Genomic DNA, 23,129 nt, shown 5'->3' with positions numbered 1-23,129 from the left:
TAGCTTCTGGGCCTGCCTGTTGGCTGCTGCTACTTGTAGGGAGCATATAGACAGGAGGGGAACGGCTGTTTATGGGGGTGGATACTGATAGGACAAGGGGGAATGGTTTTAAACTGAGACAAGGGAGGTTTAGGTTAGGTATTAGGAGGAAGCTTTTCACACAGAGGGTGGTGAGGCGCTGGAACAGGTTGCCCAAGGAGGCTGTGGATGCCCCAACCCTGCAGGCATTCAAGGCCAGGCTGGATGTGGCTCTGGGCAGCCTGGGCTGCTGGTTGGTGACCTGCACACAGGAGAGGGTTGGAACTGGATGAGCATTGTGCTCCTTTGCAACCCAGGCCACTCTATGATTCTACAGAATCTCATTCACCTTCCAGTATCTTGAGGACATGGATAATTCTTTTCCATTGCTCATTTTTCAAGTCAAGGAAGGAAATGCAGAGTTTAATCCATCTGTTCCTTAAGTGTGAGTGGGAGAAGTAAATGTTGTAGCGAGAGGCTCTTTACGAGTGCAGGCTGTAGTTTTGTGCAAGGTTAAAAAGACACTGATGATTCATGCCACATCTATCTGGCCACTGGAAAAAATAACAGTAACTCCCAGCATCCCATATGGATCTGGGGAAATAAAAGCTGCAGATGTATTGTGAAATAGCTCATCCATTCATAGGAATTGTGGAGATCAAAACCTATTACTTCCATTTCCTGCGTGTTTTTGGATTAGTCAATAAGCCACAGAGGTTAGTTGGATCTCTGTGTTACAGCCTAAGAAAAACAGCAAAGCATTACATAAGACAGAGATGTTTACTCATAGCAGTCCTCATCGGGAAATTAAACAGAAATGAGAGAAGCATACAGACACCTAAATATGCCTAAGCATCTCAGATTTTAACTCTTAGGAGATTAACGATAGCACTTAGCTTTGGCCAGAGCTGAGCTATTTTACAGAGAAATTCCCCCATGGTCATCTGGTGGGAGTTTGCCAAAATCCCCAGGTAGTGCACAAGACCCAGAAAAGCAGCACATGCGTGTATGCCCAAGTAACTGTGCTAACCTTGACTTGTTAAATGCGTTTGCAATGATTTTACACAGGCGTGGTTGCCAGCTTGCCACTTACCTCCCCATTAACTGCTTTTTACATCCTTTACAGGAAGGAACATCCAAATTTGCAAATCTGGACAGCAGTGTGAAAGAAAATCAGAAAAGAACACAGAGACGTCTTCAGCTTCAAAAAGATATGGTGCGTCTGGTGCCCTCCTCTCCTTTTTGAACTGGGCACGTGGTTAAGTCTATCATGGTGAATTATGAGAGAAGCAGAGGCTAGAAAGGTATCTAAAAAAGGGAGCATGCAGGAGGTAATGCTCTTGTGGATGCCTGCTGTCACGCAAAAAAAATCACTGATAATCCATGCTGTTGATTAGCTGATACCAAGCAAGTGAAGCGCAAAGCTTAGGCTGACTGTGTCACAATGAATGTGTTACACTGTGCTGCCAGGCTGTGTGAGCTGTGGTGCAAACCAGTTCTCCTTGTGCTCCACTAACACCTGTCTGTGTTCTGAGGTGCCAAAGGAAACAGACCAGGCATCAGCACAGGTGAGGTGCTCAGGGATCTGGTGCTGAGAACGCTCCGGGATCACAGGATTTGGTGGATGTATGCAGTGTATGCAGGGACCACACTGTGTCCCCTGGTGCAGACCTTCCCTTGCTCCCTGACAAGAGATAAATGGGTGCATCAGGCTGCTACTCCTGTCCCCCACTGGTGTATGTTTCACATCCAAACCAGCTGTTCAGGATGGACGCTGAGCCAAGTGCTTGGCCTGAGTTTCCAGGCTTGCAGAGATTTACAGAGCATGCCATGTAAAAGAGGGACAAATGAGTGATGTGTATAAACATGTGCTCGTCGCTTTCAGCTGCCTTGTTTCTGCCTCACAAGCGAGAACCCCATCAATTACTCTTGTTATCCTTTAGAGAGTAATGGGGAAAGCTACACAATTGTTTCTTAGTAAAATATGTAATGTAAACACTGGAATTCTTGTGATAAAGAAAATTAGCTCTGGCCAGAGCGGAAATCTCATTTACTTTTAAACAAGCTCGTGAAACCTCTGACAAACCAGCTTGAAAATTGCACAGAGCTTACAGAGATTGCTTTGTAAAATGTCTGGTTTCCAGTCTGTTGGTGAAAATGGCTTTTGTCTCAAAGTTGGCAAAGATTTAAAAGAACAGGGGAAGAGAGATCTGGGATAGGAAGGCAAAACTGCTGAATATGATTTTTTGTTTGTCTTTTAGTTTGACTGGAAAAAAATACCGATCCTTTTGGGTAGTAGGAACAAGCATTTCCTTCATGAGTGTAGGAACGGCCTGAACTCTATGACTGGTTGCAGTCTAGAAAGTTAAAATTTGAATGCTAAGTAATTAAAATGCAGTGGATGGCTGGGGGAGAAGTTAATTTTTCTTGGAGGAAAAAGCAGTGACTTGATATTGTCACATAATATAGCAGTGTGATCGAGTAAAATCCCACCAGAATGAAGCAGAAAGAGAAACTTTCCACCAGCTGGCCAGGATGGCTCCCAGCAGGTAGTGGAGGACCTCTCAGTGCTCCTCCCACAAGTAGGGTTTCCCAGTGTCTGTTAGAAATATTGCAGTATAAAGCCGCTCCTCAACGTCTGCAAAAGCATCCTGCTTCTCAGTAGGATTTAATTTGAATTGTAGCCTAGATACCAAAGGTGATGCGATGAAAAAAAGCTTCAGTGAAAAGGCTGACGTTTGGTTAGCTGCTTTTATTTCTTCTTTTAGTAGTGTTTGAGCATTCTAATAGTTACTGTTTCCCAGTCCATCCAACGCTGCTCTGATCATTTGCAGGGAGTAATGCAAGGCACCGTCCCTTACCTTGGTACCTTTCTCACTGATCTCACCATGCTGGACACAGCCCTTCAGGATTACATCGAGGTAATTTGGGGCAATGTTTTCAATCCTGCATGCTCTCCTTGCCTGCCTGGCACTGAGCGTTTGTGTTCCTCTGTCTCCTGCTGTGTTCATGTGCTGTTCTCAGATCTGGAGGAACAAGTGAGCACAGGAAGGGTAACAGGATTGCAGGAGTCTGGTCACATAACCAGAGGAGGGTGAGGAGGGGGCCAATTTTCAGAGGTGTTTGTTTCAGAGCTTTTTAGACACCTTTGAAAATTGGCTCCCAATTAATGCAGATACTTGAGGAGCTGTGCTGCAGGCACCCAGATTTAATTGTGCCAGTGCTGATGGTTATAATAGGAATGGGCAAATAAATTTCTGTCTGGGCTGGTAACTGCTGCTGGCTTGTTTGGTTGTTGTTTGTTTTCCCAACTGCACTAAAGCAGGCTTGAATTGCTATATATCCATTTTCTTTTTGGCGGTTTCCCATTCCTCTGTGCTTTGTGTTCAGCTGGTATTTCTGAAGCTTGCTGGGAGCACTGCTGAACTCACAGTATAGGCAGAAACCAAGTTTGTCTCCTGCATGCAAGGACTTCTTCAGACCTGATCTCAATGCAGCTTTCTTATACTGGACTTTTCTTCTTGAGCAGATTGCCCAAGAAGACAGCTAACGTTTGGAGATTCGTGTATATGAGTGCTATGGTTTTCATCCAACTGGGAAACGGTGTTTTTAGAAGGTCCTTGCTCAGGGCAGGTCTCTGCTCTGTGTGTTGGTGTGCTACTCCGTCTTGTCTGTGATTAAATTCAACTGAGCATCTGCTCTTCTACTCTGATCCTTTCTCTTTGCTTCCAACAGGGTGGCCTGATAAATTTTGAGAAGAGGCGAAGGGTAAGAAGCATGTTCTGTGATCTTCAGTTCACTGATGCCCCCTTCTAGAGAATGCTCATGTTTGACACCTGTTCTCTTTGCTCAGGCAAAGAGCAGCTTGGGACACATTTGTCTGAATAAAGTTGTGCCAAATCTCTGTTCTGGGGCCTGAAAGTGACTTGGATTTGGTTGTGATGGAGCCATTTCCTTCCCTAACCATTTCCCAGCTCCATAAACTGTTTCTTGGACTTACCTTTTATGTATAACCGCATGGTTCAGGTTACTGATAAGAGTCATTTGTGAACTTGTGACCCTTTGCCGTTTGTGGAAGAGGAACTGCTGTGCTGCTGCTCAGCTGGCTTGCACTGATGCTGCACTTGGAAAAAAACTCTGTGGTGGAGCGTGGTTCCTTGTGCATGTCTTTGAATTGGTGCACCTTTAATAAAATGCTCACATTTCAATGCTCATTAAGGATACTGGGGAAAAAACAAACAAACAGAAACTACAGCAGATTTCATTGCTTGTAAACTGGTTGTTGAAATAGTTCCTCAGCTGCAAGTCACAGTAAGTTTGTCCTGGGTCTGTTGTTGCATATACTTAGTATATGAATGAGTCTGTTTGGCTTTATCTCGTTTTCTGTTTATATGAATGAATCTGTTTGGCTTCCCCTTGTTTTCTAAATAGAATTTCTGTTTGATTATTTCTTAGGAATTTGAAGTAATCGCCCAAATCAAGCTCTTGCAATCTGCATGTAACAGCTATTGCATGACACCAGACCAAAAATTCATCCAGTGGTTCAGGAGGCAGCAGCTTCTGAGCGAGGAGGAGAGGTATGGTTCTGCATCCAGCTGGCAAAGGAGGCTTTGCTTTTCTTATCCTAACCCCACCTGGATGAGTTATGTCAGCCTTTAGGGATCCTCTTACAGATGTAGCATACACTGCTGCTCCAGCATGGTGGAAATACATCTGTCTGCTGCTCAACAGCTGTAGAAAAACTGCCTAACACTGAGCAGGGCTTAGTTCTGAGATTGGAAATGAGGGTTCTGACTTTGAAATGTGAGAGCTTGTTGTGTCTGGCCTGTCTGCATACCCAGACACACTCAGACCATGATCCTGAGGGACATCAGGATGCAGAGCACTCGGCTGGTGTACGCAGGCAGCAATAGCCAAGGCAGCTCAGAGCTCGTGGTAAAATGTGGGCTGTGTTCCTCTTTGTGGGGTTGCAATTCTTCTGTGAAGTGGGAGTTGTTGAAGATTGCTGAAATGTCTTCAACACGTTGCTTCTTTGACATACGTAACCAATACTACTGTATGTAAAAACTGAGCCAGTGCTTTCTGTCCTGCAGTTACAGCCTCTCGTGTGAGATTGAAACAGCTGTTGACACGAGCACCACATCACCAAAACCTCGGAAAAGCATGGTGAAGAGACTCAGCCTGTGAGTATGACCGGGATATAGCAGCGTTGCGTGCGTTGGTATGGACCAGAGTGAGTGCAACAAGCAGAGCTCATTTCACCAGCTGAAAACTTGGCTGGGAACCCAGACCACCACATTACTTCAAGGAGACACCATCGGCCAGAAACTCTTAATTCTGTCTGAAGCTGTCTTCTTCTATTGTTGTAACTGATCGTGAGGATTATTAATGATGAAAGAGATCAGAGACAAACAAACCTTTTTAAGAGTCAGGAAAAGGAACAATTTTTGGATTGGATTATAAATTCAGTACCTATTGTGCAATAACTTCCCTGAACGCAGTAGCAAAACAGAGTAAATGAGGATAAAGTCTGGCCTGTTATTAGTCTAATTTACTATCCACATGCAAAAATTCCTTGCAGGATTTTATTATGATAATTAAGGCTGGCAAAAAGGCATTGAAAATAGGAACAATCTGCCTAACAGCCTTCAGGTTGGAAAAGGAAAATAATCGTGGGGACACAGTCCAATTTAGTCTAATAGCTTAAAGATTTGGGTAGGTAAAGAGCTGGGGTGTGCAGCTAAGCAGATGTGGAAATAACAGACGAGCAGGAGCTCAGGGAAAGCTGCAAGGAATGAAAACACAGGTCAAGGATCAACGTCAAAATACCTTAAAGATGAGACGTGAACCTGATGTGAGAGGAGATATGAAGGGACTCCCATGTGTTAGTGGCATCATCAAGATGAGGGGAAAAACTATGAATTTAACAGCTCTGTCAGCTCTGAACTGTTCTTTCCTGGCAGTTCTTGTACCTGGCTTCCTCAGAAGAGCAAACAGCCATTCATTTTACATCAGCACTACTACATACTAGGGTCTGAAAGAAGAACAGATTTTTCAGTCCAGAGTTCTGAGTTCTGATGTCCAAAACAATAAAATGGACAAACCTGTGGGTAGCTGCTTGGGAAAGGTGTGTTCAGTCCATCCAAGTCGGTTGTGAAAAGCTGTGGCACCACGAGCTTTGCAAATGGCACTGCCTCAACTCTGAGAGCTTGCACGAGTCTCTCCTTTGGTGTGTGCCTAAGCTGAATGTAAGAATTGTCACTGCTGATTGGTCTCTTATTTCTGACTGTGTTTCAGTGCTCCAGTATTGTAATTTACCATAGCATCAGCTTTGTTTGCACTGTGCAGGCTTTGTGTAAAGAGCTGTTTCATGTACAGGCTGAATGTATTCTGCAAATTAATACTGTAGAAAAGACTGGCTTAATTTTCCTGGAACCACTGAGTGACACCACTCTAAATTGTTTTAAATCATTAACTACGTGCTGACGTGGCATCTAATTCACTTGGTTTTTTCTGCTTTATGTATTATACAAGCTTGTTTCCTTTGGCACTCCTTTAAATTTACCTGACCTGCATTTGGAAATGAGTCTCGGTGAGGGAGAGCCTGTCATTTCTGTCATTTATGTCATTTATGTCATTTACACTTTCTTGTCATCTCATTGTGCCTGTGCCCGTTTGAGCTCAGAGAGAAGCTGGTATCTGTGGCAGCTTTACTGAGTGCAGGAATGTGCAGCAGAGGTGAATCTGCATTCTGAAGACCTCTGCCCAGCGTACGGTCACACATTACCCATCACTCACTGTCCTACTTACTCACAGCCTCTCTGTCTTGAATTCCTTTGTGTCAGAGAGACAATGGTGTGCAGCAGTCCATAAGGAGTGAGCTGCCAAGCCTCTAGCTTGGTTTGTAAACATGTCATGTTTACCATCAATCAGTTCCTGGCAAGAGAGTCTGAAAATATATAAGACTGAAGAGAAGCCTCGTTTATGATAGTGAGCATCAGCTCTGACTTTGGTCTTGCAGCTGGAGCTTACGAGAGGTCAAGACAGGATGATGTTAGTGTGTAGCAAACTCTCTTGACAGATGCTATAAACAGTAGAGAGGAAATGAAAACAATAGGCCACTCGAGAGAGAAAAGCAAAACAGTACAAAAGATTTTGCACCAAATGACAGCTTTGCTCAACTCAGCTCTGTTCTGTTTTTGCTCACTGGCTGTTCTGCTTTGTTTTCTATATTAGACTGTTTCTGGGCTCCGAGGTGATCACCAACAGCACGCCCACCAAAGAGCAACCCAAATCAACTCCAAGTGGGAGCTCTGGTGAGAGCATGGACTCGGTCAGTGTGTCATCCTGTGAGTCTAACCACTCCGAATCTGAAGAAGTCTGCGTCACTCCCATAGACACTCCTGATGAGCCACAGAAAAAGGTACAGCCTGGGGCTCGTTGCCAACACAATTAGACAAAGGCAGGCTTTCCATACTGCACCTCGATGTTTGTCCAAGTCTTGAGTCTTGTCTAGGGCACTGCTTTAAGGGCAGCGGAGAGACTCTAAAAATAACTGTGTAAAAATGAAAGCAATCCAGTTGTGTTTTTTTTTTTTTGCACAATCCCTTTCATGTTGCCAGGATACCAGGCAGACTGCAGTTTGCCTTCTGTGAAACCAGATTTTAATGTGGTGCCTGACAGTGTTTTTTGGTTTTAGAGGAGGCTTTGGAGCAGTATGAGGTTAATTTGTCTCTCAGCCCCCCATCATGCTTTTTGGGAGGGATGGGACAGACTGGCAGCATTTCTACTTTGGAACCATAGGAACTGGGGTGAGGAGCCAGAGCATCCTGCTCACAGATGGTGGCACGTCTCTCCAGCATGCAGCAGTGTGACGTTAGCAGTGATAAGGACAGGAGGATCTGTAGGCTCCCCCAAACAAAAAACCAAAGGAAACAGGAGATGGGATCATCTGAACATGAGTGAATCAGCAGCAGGTCATTTCACCCCAGGCTGTCTTGGGTTCAGTCAGCTCTTATGTGGTTAGCAGCCTGCTGCCGTGCTTGTTGTGCTGAAGCAATTGATGTGACACAGCTGTGTTTTAGCTCATGTATAGGTTGGTGAGAGCACTGTATCATCCCAGAGCAGGCAGGGCTGCTGCAGCTGCCCCCAGGAGAAAAGTATTGCACCAGCAAGCCAGGAAATCCCCCCCTTTTTCCTTCTTCTTGCTTGGCAGAGCCCCATGCCCTGCATATGGGCAGCTGGGATGTCCCCCAGCAATGCGAGTGTAAAGGTGTAGGGGTGAAACTGTGTGTGTCTGTGCTGGCAGCAGATGGGCTGGCCATTCTCTGGTACATTCTGGACAGCCAAAGTGTAAAGACAGGAAGGCAGTAGGTGGGATCTGATTGGGACACCTTCCCTACTGGCAGATTCTTCTGTTTTGTTGAAGACATTTTAGGGATGTTTGGGCTTGAGCTTATGGCTATTTTGAGTGAAATTGCATTTAATGTTCTTAAACCAAATGGGGCACAAAGTCCCAGACATCGACATCCATCTCACTAAGTCATTCAAACAGTTCAGCTGTGTGGTTGCTAATTTGAAGCACGAGTTGGAGGGGGAACCTCCTGGCGGCGGCTTCTGAGCAAGGCATGTGGAAGAGAATGGTGAAACCCTGCACTTCAGGGGGAGGGAGGGAGGCATAAAGAACAGACAAGGAGCAGGGGCAGACAAGGAGGGGTGTGTTTGTGTATATGTATGAGTATTTTCACAGCAGTCACAGGTCCAGTTCCCTGTGCAAATTTGGGTCTTGCTGCAGAGCAGAGTGCCCTTCCCACACCCATCTCTCCCCGGCCAGGAGCCCACTCTGTTCCTTGTTTCTTCTGCCACCTCCTGGCCTTCACACACTGTGAGCAACTCACCAAACTGGAAGCAAGGAAGCACTAAAATGCTGAAATGAATCAAGTCAAGTTCTTTTTTTTTTTTTTTCCTGGAGGTAATACTACAGCCAGTGTGCTGGATAGAACACAGAGCAGTGAGGATTTGCACGTGCCTCCTACTTTCCTGCGTTCTCCCTCCGCACGCACAAAACGTCCGGTTTGTAACTGTGTTTTTCTTCCTGTTGTGCAGCTCTCGGAATCCTCCTCCTCCTGTTCCTCCATCCATTCCATGGACACATCCTCCTCGGGGCTGTCATCTTTAACCAACATAATCTCGTCCCCTCCCTTCTTGTCCTCCAACCCCAAGATCCACAAGCGTTCCATCTCTGTGACATCCATTACCTCAACTGTGCTGCCCCCTGTTTACAACCAGCAGAACGAGGACACCTGCATCATCCGAATCAGCGTGGAAGACAACAATGGCAATATGTACAAGAGCATCATGGTGAGTGGTGTGCGACAGCAAGCTGCTCTTAGCCTTCATCCTGCTTTCTTTCTGGGTGATTGCCAAAGCACAAAGTGGTTTTAATGGTGCAGAGACCAATTGGCTGAGCCGACTACTCAGAAAGGGCTTGAGAGTGAAAATGACGAATGTCTGAATTCAACATCTGTGGAATGTGATGTGAATAGGAGGTTTGAATATAGCAGAGTGTCTTTGTGGCACTTTCTAGTCTTTAGAAAAGAAATTTATGTTTGTGTTGGATCAAGGAATTTTAAGTGAAAGAGTGGGGTGGGTGCAGGATGTGCTGCTCCTGCCATTTAGCTAAAGCCAGCTGCTGCCTCTCCTGCTTGGTACGTGAGTGACATAAGCTCTGCTCAAAGCTTTCCCTGAGAGCAAACAAGGGTATTATTTTTAGCAGGTTCAGCTTTTTCATGGTTCTAATGGTCTGCCATCCCCAAATTGCAAAGAGCAGTTCCCTCTGAGGGCCTGCCGAATTCTGCCTCCAAGAGGTAAATCTTCCCTTTGACTTGATAAGGCCCTGCAGAACCTCATGTCTGTCCCTGGCACACCACAGCTCCACTGCAGACAGTACTCTTAAGTTACAAGGTCGAAAATCTTTGCTGGATGTCAGAGGAGGTATTTAGCACAGTGAGGCTCCAGATTAATTGATGTCTGCAAGCAGCAGATGGGACAGTTAGTTGTGTGGAAGTTTATGGCTAGCAATAATAACATCTCATCTCTCAGAGTGGTTGCTCAGGGAAGCAGACAGTGTGATTTACTGCTGGCTCTGCCCGTACAGCATCTGTCTTCTTGAATTAAAATAACAATAAGTAAGTGTCGTAAGTACCACAACTTAGAAGCTAGGAGTATCTGTCTACTCCTATGTTACTGACCCAACAGAATTCCTCAGTTCTCTAAAACCTTTTGCAAGGTCAAGTGGGCTGCAAAGAGACAAGCCTTTACTGATGATTATATCATTGTATAAAGTGACCAAGCAGAATGTCTCTCTACTCATTTGTCTCTCTTTGCAGCTAACCAGCCAAGATAAAACTCCTGCTGTCATCCAGCGAGCTATGTCAAAGCACAACCTGGAATCTGACGCAGCCGAGGAGTACGAGCTGGTCCAGGTCATCTCTGAGGACAAAGGTAAGGAGGCAGAACTGCTGCTGCTTGAGAAGTAACGCTCCGTTTTTAAGGAAGGGGTAAAGTGCTGCGTTATTACAGTTGCCAGTGGGAATAATCACTGTGTGGGGATGATGTAGCATGGCCTGCCATCACCTTGCCTTCCATAGGAAGAGCATGCTCGTTGGCTTCCTGGCAGCCCCCCTGTACATGTGCTGTGTGGGCACAGCCACCTCCAGGGCTGCTTGCCTTCCCTGAGCAGAGCAGCCTGCCCAAAAGGGCAGGGCACAGCCTGCTGCTGCCACCTCATGTCCTCCAGAGCCCTTCTCTCCTGTTTCTGAGAGAGTTTATTGTTTTCTGTGCAGCAGAAAGGAACAGCACTGCTCAGCTGTGTACGGGCATCTGTTCATCAGCTCCCTGTTCTGTCCTGCACTGTGCAGTACCACCAATGAACGCTCCTTCTGCTCCCTCTGTTGCAGAGCTCGTGATCCCAGACAGCGCCAACGTGTTCTACGCCATGAACAGCCAGGTGAACTTCGACTTCATACTGAGGAAAAAAGCTGCCGCTGACGGGCAGGTGAAAATGAGGAGCAGATCCAGCCTGACGCTCCCCAGAACTGCCAAACGGGGCTGCTGGAGTAACAGGAACAGCAAAATCACGCTGTGAGGTGGATGCGGCGGCTCTGAGGTGAACTGCTTGAGAACCGAACCTTCGCTACCATCCAGTATTACGGAATCACAGCAGGTGAACGTGTCAGTATTCAACGTTGAAAATATTGGAGACAAATGCAAAGTGAGCATTTGGCCAATGTCCAGGCAGAGGTGTGTCTCTTCACCTGCAGCTGGACAGACACGGATTTACAGGACAGGCCGGACTAGGATTATTTTGTTTTGCACATTAGCCTAGGAAGGTGAGAAACCCCACCTAGAGGGGAAAAAAAGGACTGCAATGTTTGTACTCAGAACACCACGTAAGCCTACTTCTTGTGTGAGAAAACCTTTTCTTTGTGCCAGTATTACACACAATGAGAATACCTAAATTTATTTTTATAAAACTGGAGAAGGAAAGCCACAGGCCTGTTCTGTCAGAAGGGAGCAGGAGCCCCCCAGCCCGCAGCAGCTCAAGGAGAGTGGGCACACCGAGCGCACCCATGGCAAGGCACTGTGGGTACAGCCCCAAAACGCTCATCTCTGGAGAAGGAAGAAGCAGCTGCACACTGCTGGCAGCCTTCTTTTTGCACTTGTTCAAAGCCAGAAAATGACCTATTTTGGGATTATTTTTTCCAAAGAACATTAAAAGAGAGGACTGTGCTTGCTTTCACATGAATGTCATGATTTGTTCATGAGCAAGGCACTCAACACTACGTCTGGACTTCAGTGCCACTGCCACCTGCTTCTCCTTTTGCTTTGCTAACCCACTCAACAGAAGTCGATGCCTCTGCGTGCACTCTGATATGACTGATGTACCTCTTTGTAATGTGCAATCAATATTCAGGAGCAGAACTTTCCCCACATTACTCCACCTTTTTCATTCTATGGGAGGCAACTACATTACCTTCTATCTTAAAAGTGGGTGTGGGCAGGAAATAGCCCCATTTCTAGCATTACCCCCAAACAAACAGATTTTATATCCTTGTAGCATTATTATGCATAATCTCCAGCCACTGCCCTTGCTCTTTGTATACACCTATAAATGAATTTCCTGACATGGTACATGCTTTCAGCTGGAATAAAGAATTTAACCACCTGTTCTCCATGAATGCACGCCTGGAGTGTCTTCCCAGGTCCAGGCTTCCTTGAAAGCAGGGAGGTTTGATTTTATAAAGCCATAGATGAGACTGGGGACTGTAAACAGCCCTTACTGAACAGACAGCCTTTGAGATACCTTAGTGTTAGTTACAATAAACTCAGATACTGAATTTTACACACGCCTGGGGCTGTTCTTCTACCCATTCTGCAGCTGCCATGTCCAAACTGGGCTCAGAGTGCATCAGCAGTCTGTGATAAATGCATGACATAAGCAGCAGTGCATGTGCCTTTTGGCACACTGCCTTCAAGAGGCACCACCCGGGGCCCATTCTGTGTAAAAACTAAAACTGGACTTTGGTGAGCGAGAGAGGACTGAGTTTGTAACCAACCCTTCACACGTGCCAAGGGTTAGCACAAGTTTACAGCAGAAGTGGTTTTCTTTGCATTTCAGTGTAAGAGTGCACTGATATCTGCACAGCATCCTTTGTAAACTGCAGTGTTGCTAACTCCACCATTGCATGCCTGTATTAAGCTGAAAGGAAAACGGTCTTGACCTCAAAATGACCCCTCCTCAGAACATTATATATAAAGATTTTTTTTAACTGCTTACCTGTAATCTTTATACAATAAGCATATAAATATTTTTTTTTCACAGATATTTGCCTTAAGTTAATCTATGCCCTTCTCTTAGGCTTTATTACTACTGTGCGTCAGTTCCTTTGCATCTCATACCCCCTTCCATTAATGCCCCTCTCTTCAGCATCACCACATTAATTGGCTCAAGGTCCCAGCTCCTTCTGCCTCCCCTGGGAAAGCTCTTGACTGCACTGTTTGGGCTTGAATGGAAAATGCCTTGTCAGCCAAACCAAGCAGGAGCAGTGCCTGCTCCCACCCAATGAAGAGCACACACAGCTGCATTTCTTGCACCAGGTTCTATGTATTATCAGACCCGCTGACAGGTAATAACATGTCGTCTTTAGCAGAAAGCACAACATGGATCAGGAATTATTAAAAACAAACAAGAAAATTAAAAAACACAACAAACCAACCACACACAGATCAACTGCACAGATCAGCTGGCAGCGAGGCTCTGCGCTGCCTTGCAGGAGAGCGGCCCAGAGCTGCAGCCCATGGCCACCTGCCTGCTCCCAAACCTCTTCAAAACATCACCATCACACTTGGGAGCCAACAGCAAGGACTTCAGCACACACCCAAAAAAAAAAAGACAGGTTTGCTCCTCACGTGAAAAAATATCAAGACAAGTTGCCTTTCCGTCCTGAAGGAACACATGGAGGGGGAAGGAAGCTGAATGTGTTCCTTTCGGAGTGCAGAGGAAATACAAGTGGCAGCACCGCTCTGCCTGCTGCTCTGCAGGTTCTCTGATGCACCAACACATCTGTTGTGGGCCAGCAGCCCATGTGAATGGGATCCGGGCAGCCTCGACATTCAGAGGGGAAGCCAGGAATGCTTTTCTGCAGAAGCGTGAAGAGGAGAAGACACTACACTTAGAGCACTGCTCCAGTGCATGGAGTATTTTTGGAAACCATTCTGATACTGACAAAACAAAACCTCCTAACCCAAATACTCTCTGCAGTTTCTCTCATAAACAGGGTTATAAAAGCCTGCAGACCTACAAGGAGAAAAAGCTACACAGCAGCCCAGTTACAGCTATTTGGAAAGGTATGGACACTTGTACACCTCTATATATTAATTTTTATAAATACAGCATTCTACACAAGGTACTGTAGAAAGACGTCATTCAAGGGTTTGGTTTTTTTTTTTTTTTTTTTTTTTTTAAACAAAAGCTTACAGAGGCTTTTGCTCAGATCTCTGCCTGTCTGGAACACCTTTTTCCTCCTTTGTTTCCCCACAGTCTCGGAAAAGCAGCCCGGTGAGCCATAACCCAACTGGGTCCAACCCGACTGGATCCAACCCCACGGGGCCCAACCCAGCAGCCCTGCTGTGCCGTCCCACGCAGCAGGACGGAGGCCCTGCAAACAGCTGCTCTACAACTTCCAAAGGTGAAAAGCCAAAGTGTGAGGCAGGTTTGGCTGTCAACAGAGCCCAGGGGAGGCGGGCAGTCATAGCTCATCCCTGGAGGACGGCGCGTTGAGGGAGGACTGGGGCGGCAGGGCGTCCTTGTTCTGTGCCTCGCTGTGGATCTGGCCCTGCTGCCGTGACTTCCAGGAGTGTGTCCTGTCCCAGTCCGTTGACACGGTCTCGTTGTCCCAGATGGTGGAGGTCTCTGTGTCACTGAGGTAGCCTGGCTGCCCTGTGTAGTGGGTGGGGTAAACGAGCAAGGGTTCTGCTGAAAAGGCCTTCAAGTCTCTGGACTCGTAATACTCCATGTACTTTGCTCTAAAGGGGGAGAAAAACCATCAAGAGCTGAGTGCGTGTCCATGTATAACTTGGAGCCACAAGCCAACCCTCTGAGCAGACAGGTCCCAGTGCAGCAAGGTGGTGCTGGGGTGAGTCTAGAGCAGGTCTGACCCTCAGGACTGGGGACACAGTCTTACAGTGATGCAGACAGAGCCTCTGTTACCAGACAACAAGGACCTCAGAACGGCCCACAGGCCCTGCACCAGGCAGGCACACAGCCCCACTGCCACAGGGCTGTCACTGCCTTGGCCCTGCGACAGCAGTTCTGCTGCAGACAGCCCAGAAGCACAAGGAGCAGCCCTGCTCCCCCAGCCTGGCTGCAGAACTGAGATGCATTGATGCCATCCACTTTAAGACCATTCAGCAAGTCCCAGCATATGTCAACCCAAGCCACAGAGACATCCTACTTACACAGGGTGCTTGTTGTACATGACTGGCAGAAACTCATCCACAGGCAGCATCTTGCTGAAAGGCTCTGCCCCAATTAGCTTCTGAGCCCCTTGGAAAGAGATTGCATACCCCAGGGTCCAATATGAGTAATCAGCTTCCACCAGATTCATGACATTGGGAACTGCTTTCTCAGGCTGCTGCACCTGCATCCTTTTCCGGCCAATGTAGCTGAAAGGGTGAAGAGACCACAAACACTTGAACTAAAGCGAATCTGCAGCAATGAAGACCACTCAGCTGTATTTCCACCAGGACAGGGCAGGGAGTCAATCCAAGAAGCAGTCCCTGCTCCCAGACAACCATAGTGTAACCCAGCAGCGGCACAGCTGTGGAAGGCTCTGTCAGGGCACCGAATGCCTCAGTCCAACCCCAGGACCAGGCAGTGCCAGCTCCTCTGCCACAGCAAGCAGCTCTGACACTGCTGGGACCAACCAGCACTGCTCACAGAGGGTCCTAACAGCCCCACTACGGCTGGGCACTCCACTCTGCCCCAGGAAATGGAAAGAGCCCACTGAAGTCTGCAACCTTAATGCTCTCTGGCATAAAGCTGCAACCTCTGCCATGGCACGGCATGCTGCTCCCCTCTGTGTGCCCAGCAGCTCCCAGGTGCCTGGGGCCAACCACTTACATAAGCTCCCAGTCTAGCTGAGCTTGTTCTATGTCATCCATCAGCTTCATCAGCTTCCTCTTAAACTGGTGTTCAAAGCGCACGTCGTCCTCAATAACGAGAGTCTTCTCCAGTCCTCTGTTCAACACCTGCAACACGAGGGCACAGATCAGTGACAGCCCCAAGACTCTCCTCGTACCCTGGGATCGCTGGAGGTCAGCCTGACCTGACAGTGGCTCCCAGATCCTGCAGGCAGGGAAGCAAAACCACTCCCAGCTGAGTTCAGCTACAGATCGCAAGAGTTGTCAGGAACAGCACCCGCCAACCTCTTACCTCCTTCCAGATGTAGTAATGGCTGAGGAAGCAGCCGATCTCTCCCCTGGTCAGCGGCCGGGAGGAGTAGGGGTCCCGGTACCCCGGCAGCATGTCGATGCTGAGAGCTTTGAGCTGACTCGTGTTCAGTGCTCTGAGAAATAGAGTGTGTGTCACCATTGCAGAACAGTCGCGTCTTAAGCCAGACACAGAGGCGAAATGGGAAATGCTGCTGACATTCTGGGAAAACTGATGGACAACCAGGACTCAAAGACCATGAGATCCATATGGGTTCCCTCACTCCTCCAGGAATCTGTGCAACTTCCAGACCTAGAATGTGTGCTTTTATTTCTCATTATAAAAATGCCCTAACACACCTTACAGTAGGGTGCTCAGGGAAAGAGCAGTATCAGGTTAACACCGTAGCACAGAAGTTCCATAGCACCTGGATGGAAGATCTTGCCAGGAGGTGAATTCTCTCAAACACTTTTGCTGATGGCTTAAGAGAATCTTAGAACTACAGAATGCTGTGGGTTGGAAGGGATTATGAAGACAGGCTGAGGGAGCTGGGCTTGTTCAGCCTGGAGAAAAGAAGGCTGTGGGATGACCTCATTGCAGCCTTTCAATACCTAAAGGGAGCCTACAAATAGGAGGGGAACCAACTCTTGGAAAGGGTTGGTAACTGCACAGCAAGGGGAAATGGTTTGAAGTTGAGGGAGGGCAGATTGAGGTTGGATGTCAGGGGGAAGTTCTTTGCTATGAGAGTGATGAGGTGCTGGAACAGCTGCCCAGAGAGGCTGTGGATGCCCCGTCCATCCCTGGAGGTGTTCAAGGCCAGGTTGGATGGGGCCCTGGGCAGCCTGATCTAAATGTGGAGGTTGGTGGCCCTGCACGTGGCAGGGGGTTGGAGATTCATCACCCTTGAGGTCCCTTCCAACCCTTGCCAAAGGAAGGGATCCCCCAATCCCTTCCTCAGCTCAGGCTGCCCAGGGCCCCATCCATAGCCAAGGGCACCCCCAGGAATGGGCACCCCCAGCTCTCTGCACCAGTGCCAGCACCCGACCACCTCTAAGTAAAAAATTTCCCCTTAATATTGACCGTAAATCTCCCCTCTTTTAGCCTAAATCCATCCTCCCTTCTCCAATTTCAATCAGATCATGTACGAAGTTGGTCCTCCTGCTTATAACCTCCCTCCAAGTACCAGAGGGCCATTTGAACTCACTTTCCATCCACAGCCTCCACGATCTTGACTGCAATCTCCTGCTCATAGAGCGTCCGCAGCATCCGGTCCCGCCTGTCCTTCCGACGCTTCAGATTGATCATGAAAATCTGGGTTGAAGAGAAAGACATCAGCCTTATGCTTTGGGAGGAAGCACAGGGAGTCTTGATCCATCCTTTTTCCAGCAGCCCCATAGGAAGAACAGAGCTCATAAAAATATCACGTCTGTTTTTGTTCCAGACTTTGGTATTTGTCCCCAAACTGGGGCTGATTTTGAAGGGGAAGGTGAGAGGCTTGTTCTCTGTCTAAAACCAGTTTGTACAGAACAGGGGAACATTGCTTTTCCAGGATGAAAAGCTGCAAAGAGACCAAGCCTGTGTTGTATAAAGACACAGGATGCTTTGATTTTGATTTAACACAGGGTACAATGGTCAGCTCCAGCTCAACACTGACCCACATGTCTCTCCACTAAGATGCAACTGCTCATATTTAGGATGACCAGCAGGGCCACCAGCCAAGCACAAGGACACTGTAAAGAGAGGATTTTTGTAATTACTTCAGGCACTGAAATTCCACTGCTCCCCTGGCCAGAGCAGATAGCCAAGACCTGGAGCAGAGATGTCTGGGCAGGGCTCAGCCCAAACCTGGAGGACACAGACTCCTTGGTGGAGGGCTGAAGTCCTCGCTTGTAGGTAAACAGCAAAAGGGGAGGATATTTTTCAGCCCCAGGCAGACACGTACAAGTGCAGCTTTGTATGTCGTGGAGAAAACCTCATCCCAGTAAGAAGCAGATGGAATTCCAGCTCAGTACAAACACAAAAATAATAAACTGGATAAATACAGCACAGCCACAAAGGGCAATGTGGAAAAAACCTACACCAGCTGTGCTGCAAACACAGACACACAGCCAAGCTGGGCTCCCACTTCTCTATGTGAGCTGTGTAAACAGATGTAGCAGAATGAGCAACAAAACTGAAGAAATCATTCCCTTCTGTCACTCAAAAGCAGGAGAGGTTTCCCAAAAGACAGTTTTTTTGACACAAAACACAGGGATCAGCACAAGTGCTCACAGACCTGCGTGGCCACCCAGCACAGCTTCTCCCCAATAAGGGCTGCTGCTTTCTCCATGCATAAAGTTTGAGTCCGAAAGGGAGCGACTGGGAAAGAACTAATGATGTAAAAACATATTATACTCCAAGGAAAACATCTGGAAGCTCAGCTACGAGGAGTACGTAATGGATGGGAAAGCAATGACAGCAAAATAGGTTCCTTACTTCATCAAATCCCATCTTGTCAGGGTGCTTTGGAGGAACGGAGACGTACTGAGAAGGCTCAATGGGAGGACGATCGACTGAAAGAGAGGGGAGATCCCAACCATCACCTGGATGTACACGCTTGATTGATATAACTGAAGATGTTTGCCAACCTTCACTGGGGGCTCCAACACAGAAGGGCACAGCCACTTACTCATAGCCTCAATCAGTGTGTGCACAAAGTTCTCTGTCTCTTCTTGCAGCGTCTGGTGCGACTTCAGGGGCATGGGAAGGAAACCGTAGTGCTCGCGGTTGCAGATGAACATCTGAATTCCTGAGGATTGCAGAAGAGAAAGGAGAGCCGGGTGTTTTATGGGCAGATTTCACTGCTCTGTTGATGCGCAGCCACAACCCCAGGGAGCTGGACACAGCTCTGTGGGCACTGCTCTCATCCACAGGGGCTGGGGCTGCCTGGTGCTGTGTGCAGCTCAGCGATCCCTGTGGCCTTCCAATTCAATCAGTACATGTTATGAGCCTGTGAACATCACTGTGTCATCTTCTGTTTTGTTGGCTGGCAGAATCTGGCCTCTGCAATGAAACCAATATCTACTCACTCCCTAGCAGCAGGTGTTTTTAACCACAGTCAAGATTTCTCTAGGAGAGGCTGAGACCAGAGAAAGGGGCCTTTTTTAGCCTTTGCATTCAAAGTGATCCTACAGAAGAGGGCAGAATGGACCTTTAGCAAAAGCAGTGCCTGATGCAAGCTGCAAGAGGTGAAGGTCAGGCAGAAAGAAGCAGTCCTGCTGGATGCCTTGTTGTTCCTCTGGGTGACGTGAGATCCTGCCTGGGGTCACACAGGATAGAGCTGCAAAGCCCAGATTATCAGTGCAGCTACAAAGGATTCAGCAGGGACTTTGCAACCAGACGTCTTCCTACTTCTGTTTGCTTTGGCAGGGAAATAAAGATGAGACATTTTCACCTGTGTCAGCAAAAAAAAGTCTGATAACCGTCTCGGAAATGCGAAGTCCAGGCCCTGGCACAGCTGCCCAGGGAGCAGTGGGGTCAAATGTCCCTGGGGGGATTCCAGACCCATGGAGATGTGGCATTGAGGGATGTGGTCATTGGGCACAAGGCGGGTGGGCTGGGGTTGGCCTTAGGGATCAGAGAGGTCCTTTCCAACCTGTGATCATGCAACCTGCTCAAAAACATCCAAGGAAGGGAGAATACTTGTTGTTTTCATTGAGCTCTGGTAAGGTTCTTTTATTTACTAAACACTGCTTGAATCACCAGGACTGGCCAAGCAGATTTAAAAGAAAATGTAAAACTGGAGTCATATGCATTTTCTGCCTCATCTCCCTTTCTTCTCCTACTTAATAAAACAAGTACAACCACTCCTCTCCCTCTAAAGAAAGCAAAAGCAGACAGACGCTACCTGGAGTGCAGATGCTTTCATGTGCAAGTCCCCTAATCCCTGGTCTTCTAGAACTGTCTGCACTAATGACTCACATGTTCCCACCTCTTGAAGTTCTGTAAGCACATTGCTGGCTGCAACGCTTGCCAAAGCACATCCAGTTGTCAACTGCAGTTAAGGTGAATGGCAGAATAAAAAATTCCTACCTGCTGACATTAATTGGTTTGGCACTGATCTAATCAGCTAAGCTTATCTGGCTCTCCGATCTCTGCTCTCATCTCCCACTGGCTTAAACTTGGCTAATCTGCATATATTCATGCCACTATTTCTATTCCTTCTGGGATATAGGCTACTTTAAAAAAGCAAAGCTACCTCAAAATGGGGAGGGGGACTCACTCACTCGATCTGTTTTTACAGTAAAAACCCATTAGTGTGACAAGTGATTAAAAAGCTGTAGATGCTGGTGTTACTGGCAGCCTTTGTAGGGCAGTGACAGAACCCGTGTTCAGGCACCAGGAACATCCCCCACATCCCTGCATTTCAGGTAGAGCTGAAATCCTCCTCTTTCAGAGACAGACTCGGTACCAGCAGCCTCCTGCCCTGCCTTTTGCTCAGGGAGCCTCCTGAAGTGATGACTGTAGACACCCCAGCTACAGAACGTAGGACGCCTTCCACTCTCACAACATTCACCCTTGGTCACTGCTGCCATGCTGTGACATAAATGAAAGCCCCTGTAAGAGCTCCCATTCACCCTGAGAGACCCCTCAGTGGAGGAGGGGAGCGGGCTGCCAACCGACCACTGGAGTCAACATATGGCTTTTTGGCCTCTGAACTCCAAGCACAGCTCTGCACATCTGCTAGTGAATCCTCCCCATCAAAGGCTCCAGGCGTACCTGCTTGGCGACTGGAGAAGGCAAAGACCATGATATCATCAAAGCTCCAGGTGTAGTCCTGGTGGGGCGGGTAGAACATCAGCTTGGTGGAGGCCTCCTTCCTCAGGTCAATGAGGAATGTGGAATGGATCATCGGGACAGCAAAACAGCCCGTCCTCTTCCACTCCCGGATCAAGGGGTAATCCAGGGTCCTTTTGTAATAGCCCTGCAAACACAACAAGCAGGCAGCTCATTACAAGAGATCTGTTGCAAAGATGCTCCCCAGCAAAAGCCCTCACTCTTTGCCCTCCCCAGCAGAGATGGATCAGTGCCCAGTTCACAGATTTTTAAGCATTCCCTAATTGGGAAGGTTCAGACAAGCGTTTAGAAACAATTCCCATCCCACAAGTTAAAGCTCAACCTTCTCTCTGTTTTAGCAGCTATTGGAAACTCAAACCTTCCTACTGCAAAATCAAGAGCACTTCAAACTCAGGACGGTGTTCCCTTGGCTCTCTCCAAAGCTCTTTTTGCATTCAGACGTTCAGGTCTGATCCTGGGAGCGCTGTTCACACTCAGCAGCCACGAAGGGCACTCCATGTCTGCCACAATAACACCTACAGGTTATTTCTGAATGTGACTTAAACAAGCCACGTCCCTGGCTGGAGGGCAAGTCGCCTCTCAGTATCCACTGGCTGTCCAACAACTCCTGCTTCTCCATCTCAGGGCAAGTAGGTTTCACACCCAGCTCCTGAGCTTAGCCCTCATCATCATCCCCAGGGAGAGAAAGGCTGAGAGCAGCATGAAGACTGCGAGCGCAGCCACATGCAGCAGCAGCAGGTCCAAGAGCAGCTTCTTCCTCCCCACATTCTGGAAGGTGCATTTGCTGCTGGGTTTTTTCTCCTTCTTCCTTTTGCAGCTAATGCTGGTGTCAGTGGAAACTTCCTACTGGAGAGGGACTCCCAGGGCCAGGGCTGGTGCACACAGGCAGCGATCCACTTCAGTCAGTGAAGAAATGCTGATTTACATCAGTGGAAAACCTGGCTGTGTCAGCAGTAAACCTTAAAAACCTACAGGAAAATGCCTTCACCATGAAGTTACTATTTCCAATGTAAAACAACACCAAAAAACCCATGGAATAACTAGCACCCCTCACAAACATCTTATCTCTACATGAAACTCCCAAGAATTTGGGAAGTTTAGGATCCTTTCCTGCTGTTTTTATACCCAAATAGCTCAAGCTGTGATTTTTAGAAGATGGAAAAACATTGTGGGGAGGTATCACTCATGTTTGCCATTCTCTTATGTCAGTCCTCACTACTACCTCTGCTATCAAACAGACATCTGTGGCATCTCCACAGCTCTGGAATACCCCCACGGATGGTGACCCCATCATTCCTTGGGCAGTCTGTGCCAACGGCCAACCACTTTTCCTGAGAAGAAACTTTTCCTAATATCCAACCCACCTCCAGAGAACTGAGTTTACAGATGGGGTAGAGATTGCCCAGACTGTGGCAACAGATTTGCCCCTCTGCATTAATGATTCTCACACTAAAATCCTATTCTTCCTGTTGTATATGAGAAGGTAACACCAAACTCTAATTTCTGGCCTTAGCACTTCTGTCTTTTACACATACACCTGAGCACACACACACAGAGATTCCTCTGTGACCCTACTGCATAAATCTTGCTCACACATGAGAAAAATAACTTGCATGCAATGGGGAGCTGTAGAAAGAAAAGCAGATTCCTCCTGGAGCAGTGTCAGTACACAGAACAGCTAATCCAAAATAAGCTACTGTCAGTTTTAAGGCTGTTATGCAAACACGTGGAACTACCTCAATTCAACACTAGTGTGACTGTATGTTGGTATATACATTTTTTTTAAATGTAGCTAGTGGACTTGTACGGCTTCCCCAGACTTCTGCATAGGAACAGCATCCCTCAGATCCAGCACAGCTCCCTTCAGACGTGGTGTTTTCAAGTGAGGAAAGCCCCAGCTTGCAGTCACCATGCCCCATTCACCCAGCCACCTGCCTGGGGGGTGATGCCACACCAGAAGTTGGAATACAGAAAGCGAGACTCCAGCATCGGTGCCACCAAGGTCTTGTTTTCTGCTATCAGCAGGTTCAGAGTTTCTGGGTTGGTCAGCAAATTATCCGTATCGAGAAACTAGAGAAGGAAGAGGAAAATAAGTTTGTTATTAGATGAGACCGTATGCTTCCTCTGATGCTTGCCAAGGAACATGGCAACCAGAAGTGTGAGCTACTGGCAAAAAGCACTGAGCTGGTGGGTCTGACACTGCAGGACACGACTGCTGTAGGGAAGCCCAGGGGTGGCTGCCCCTGTGACAGAGACAGGAGATGGGGAAGGACACGGAGCTGTC

The 23,129-nt window shown here is 47.6% G+C and overlaps 2 protein-coding genes across 3 annotated transcripts in view; one reads left to right on the top strand and one right to left on the bottom strand.

The window, feature by feature from the left end:
• RGL1 (ral guanine nucleotide dissociation stimulator like 1) overlaps window positions 1-12,902 on the top strand; it is a 65,489-nt gene extending 52,587 nt beyond the window's left edge. For both annotated transcript variants that reach the window (XM_085232186.1, XM_085232187.1), the window contains exons 10-18: window positions 1,145-1,234; window positions 2,853-2,939; window positions 3,754-3,786; window positions 4,474-4,595; window positions 5,112-5,201; window positions 7,255-7,441; window positions 9,124-9,378; window positions 10,407-10,521; window positions 10,977-12,902. In XM_085232186.1, coding sequence (XP_085088312.1) covers window positions 1,145-1,234; window positions 2,853-2,939; window positions 3,754-3,786; window positions 4,474-4,595; window positions 5,112-5,201; window positions 7,255-7,441; window positions 9,124-9,378; window positions 10,407-10,521; window positions 10,977-11,164 — 1,167 coding nt within the window. In that variant the 3' untranslated portion in view covers window positions 11,165-12,902. The remainder of the gene's footprint in view (window positions 1-1,144; window positions 1,235-2,852; window positions 2,940-3,753; window positions 3,787-4,473; window positions 4,596-5,111; window positions 5,202-7,254; window positions 7,442-9,123; window positions 9,379-10,406; window positions 10,522-10,976) is intronic.
• Window positions 12,903-13,163: 261 nt separating this feature from the next.
• Window positions 13,164-23,129, bottom strand: part of COLGALT2 (collagen beta(1-O)galactosyltransferase 2) — a 33,947-nt gene continuing 23,981 nt past the window's right edge. Inside the window, exons 4-12 of the mRNA XM_010715838.3 lie at window positions 22,781-22,915; window positions 20,768-20,972; window positions 18,678-18,797; window positions 18,485-18,561; window positions 17,214-17,320; window positions 16,013-16,145; window positions 15,701-15,828; window positions 15,037-15,243; window positions 13,164-14,604 (exon numbers count right to left, since the gene is read on the bottom strand). Coding sequence (XP_010714140.2) covers window positions 14,328-14,604; window positions 15,037-15,243; window positions 15,701-15,828; window positions 16,013-16,145; window positions 17,214-17,320; window positions 18,485-18,561; window positions 18,678-18,797; window positions 20,768-20,972; window positions 22,781-22,915 — 1,389 coding nt within the window. The 3' untranslated portion in view covers window positions 13,164-14,327. The remainder of the gene's footprint in view (window positions 14,605-15,036; window positions 15,244-15,700; window positions 15,829-16,012; window positions 16,146-17,213; window positions 17,321-18,484; window positions 18,562-18,677; window positions 18,798-20,767; window positions 20,973-22,780; window positions 22,916-23,129) is intronic.

Source organism: Meleagris gallopavo, chromosome 10 (assembly GCF_905368555.1).
Source record: "Meleagris gallopavo chromosome 10, MGAL_WU_HG_1.1, whole genome shotgun sequence".
Classification (NCBI taxonomy): domain Eukaryota; kingdom Metazoa; phylum Chordata; class Aves; order Galliformes; family Phasianidae; genus Meleagris; species Meleagris gallopavo.
Note: the sequence above shows the minus strand (reverse complement) of the source record. Positions and strands in the feature narration are given on the sequence as shown.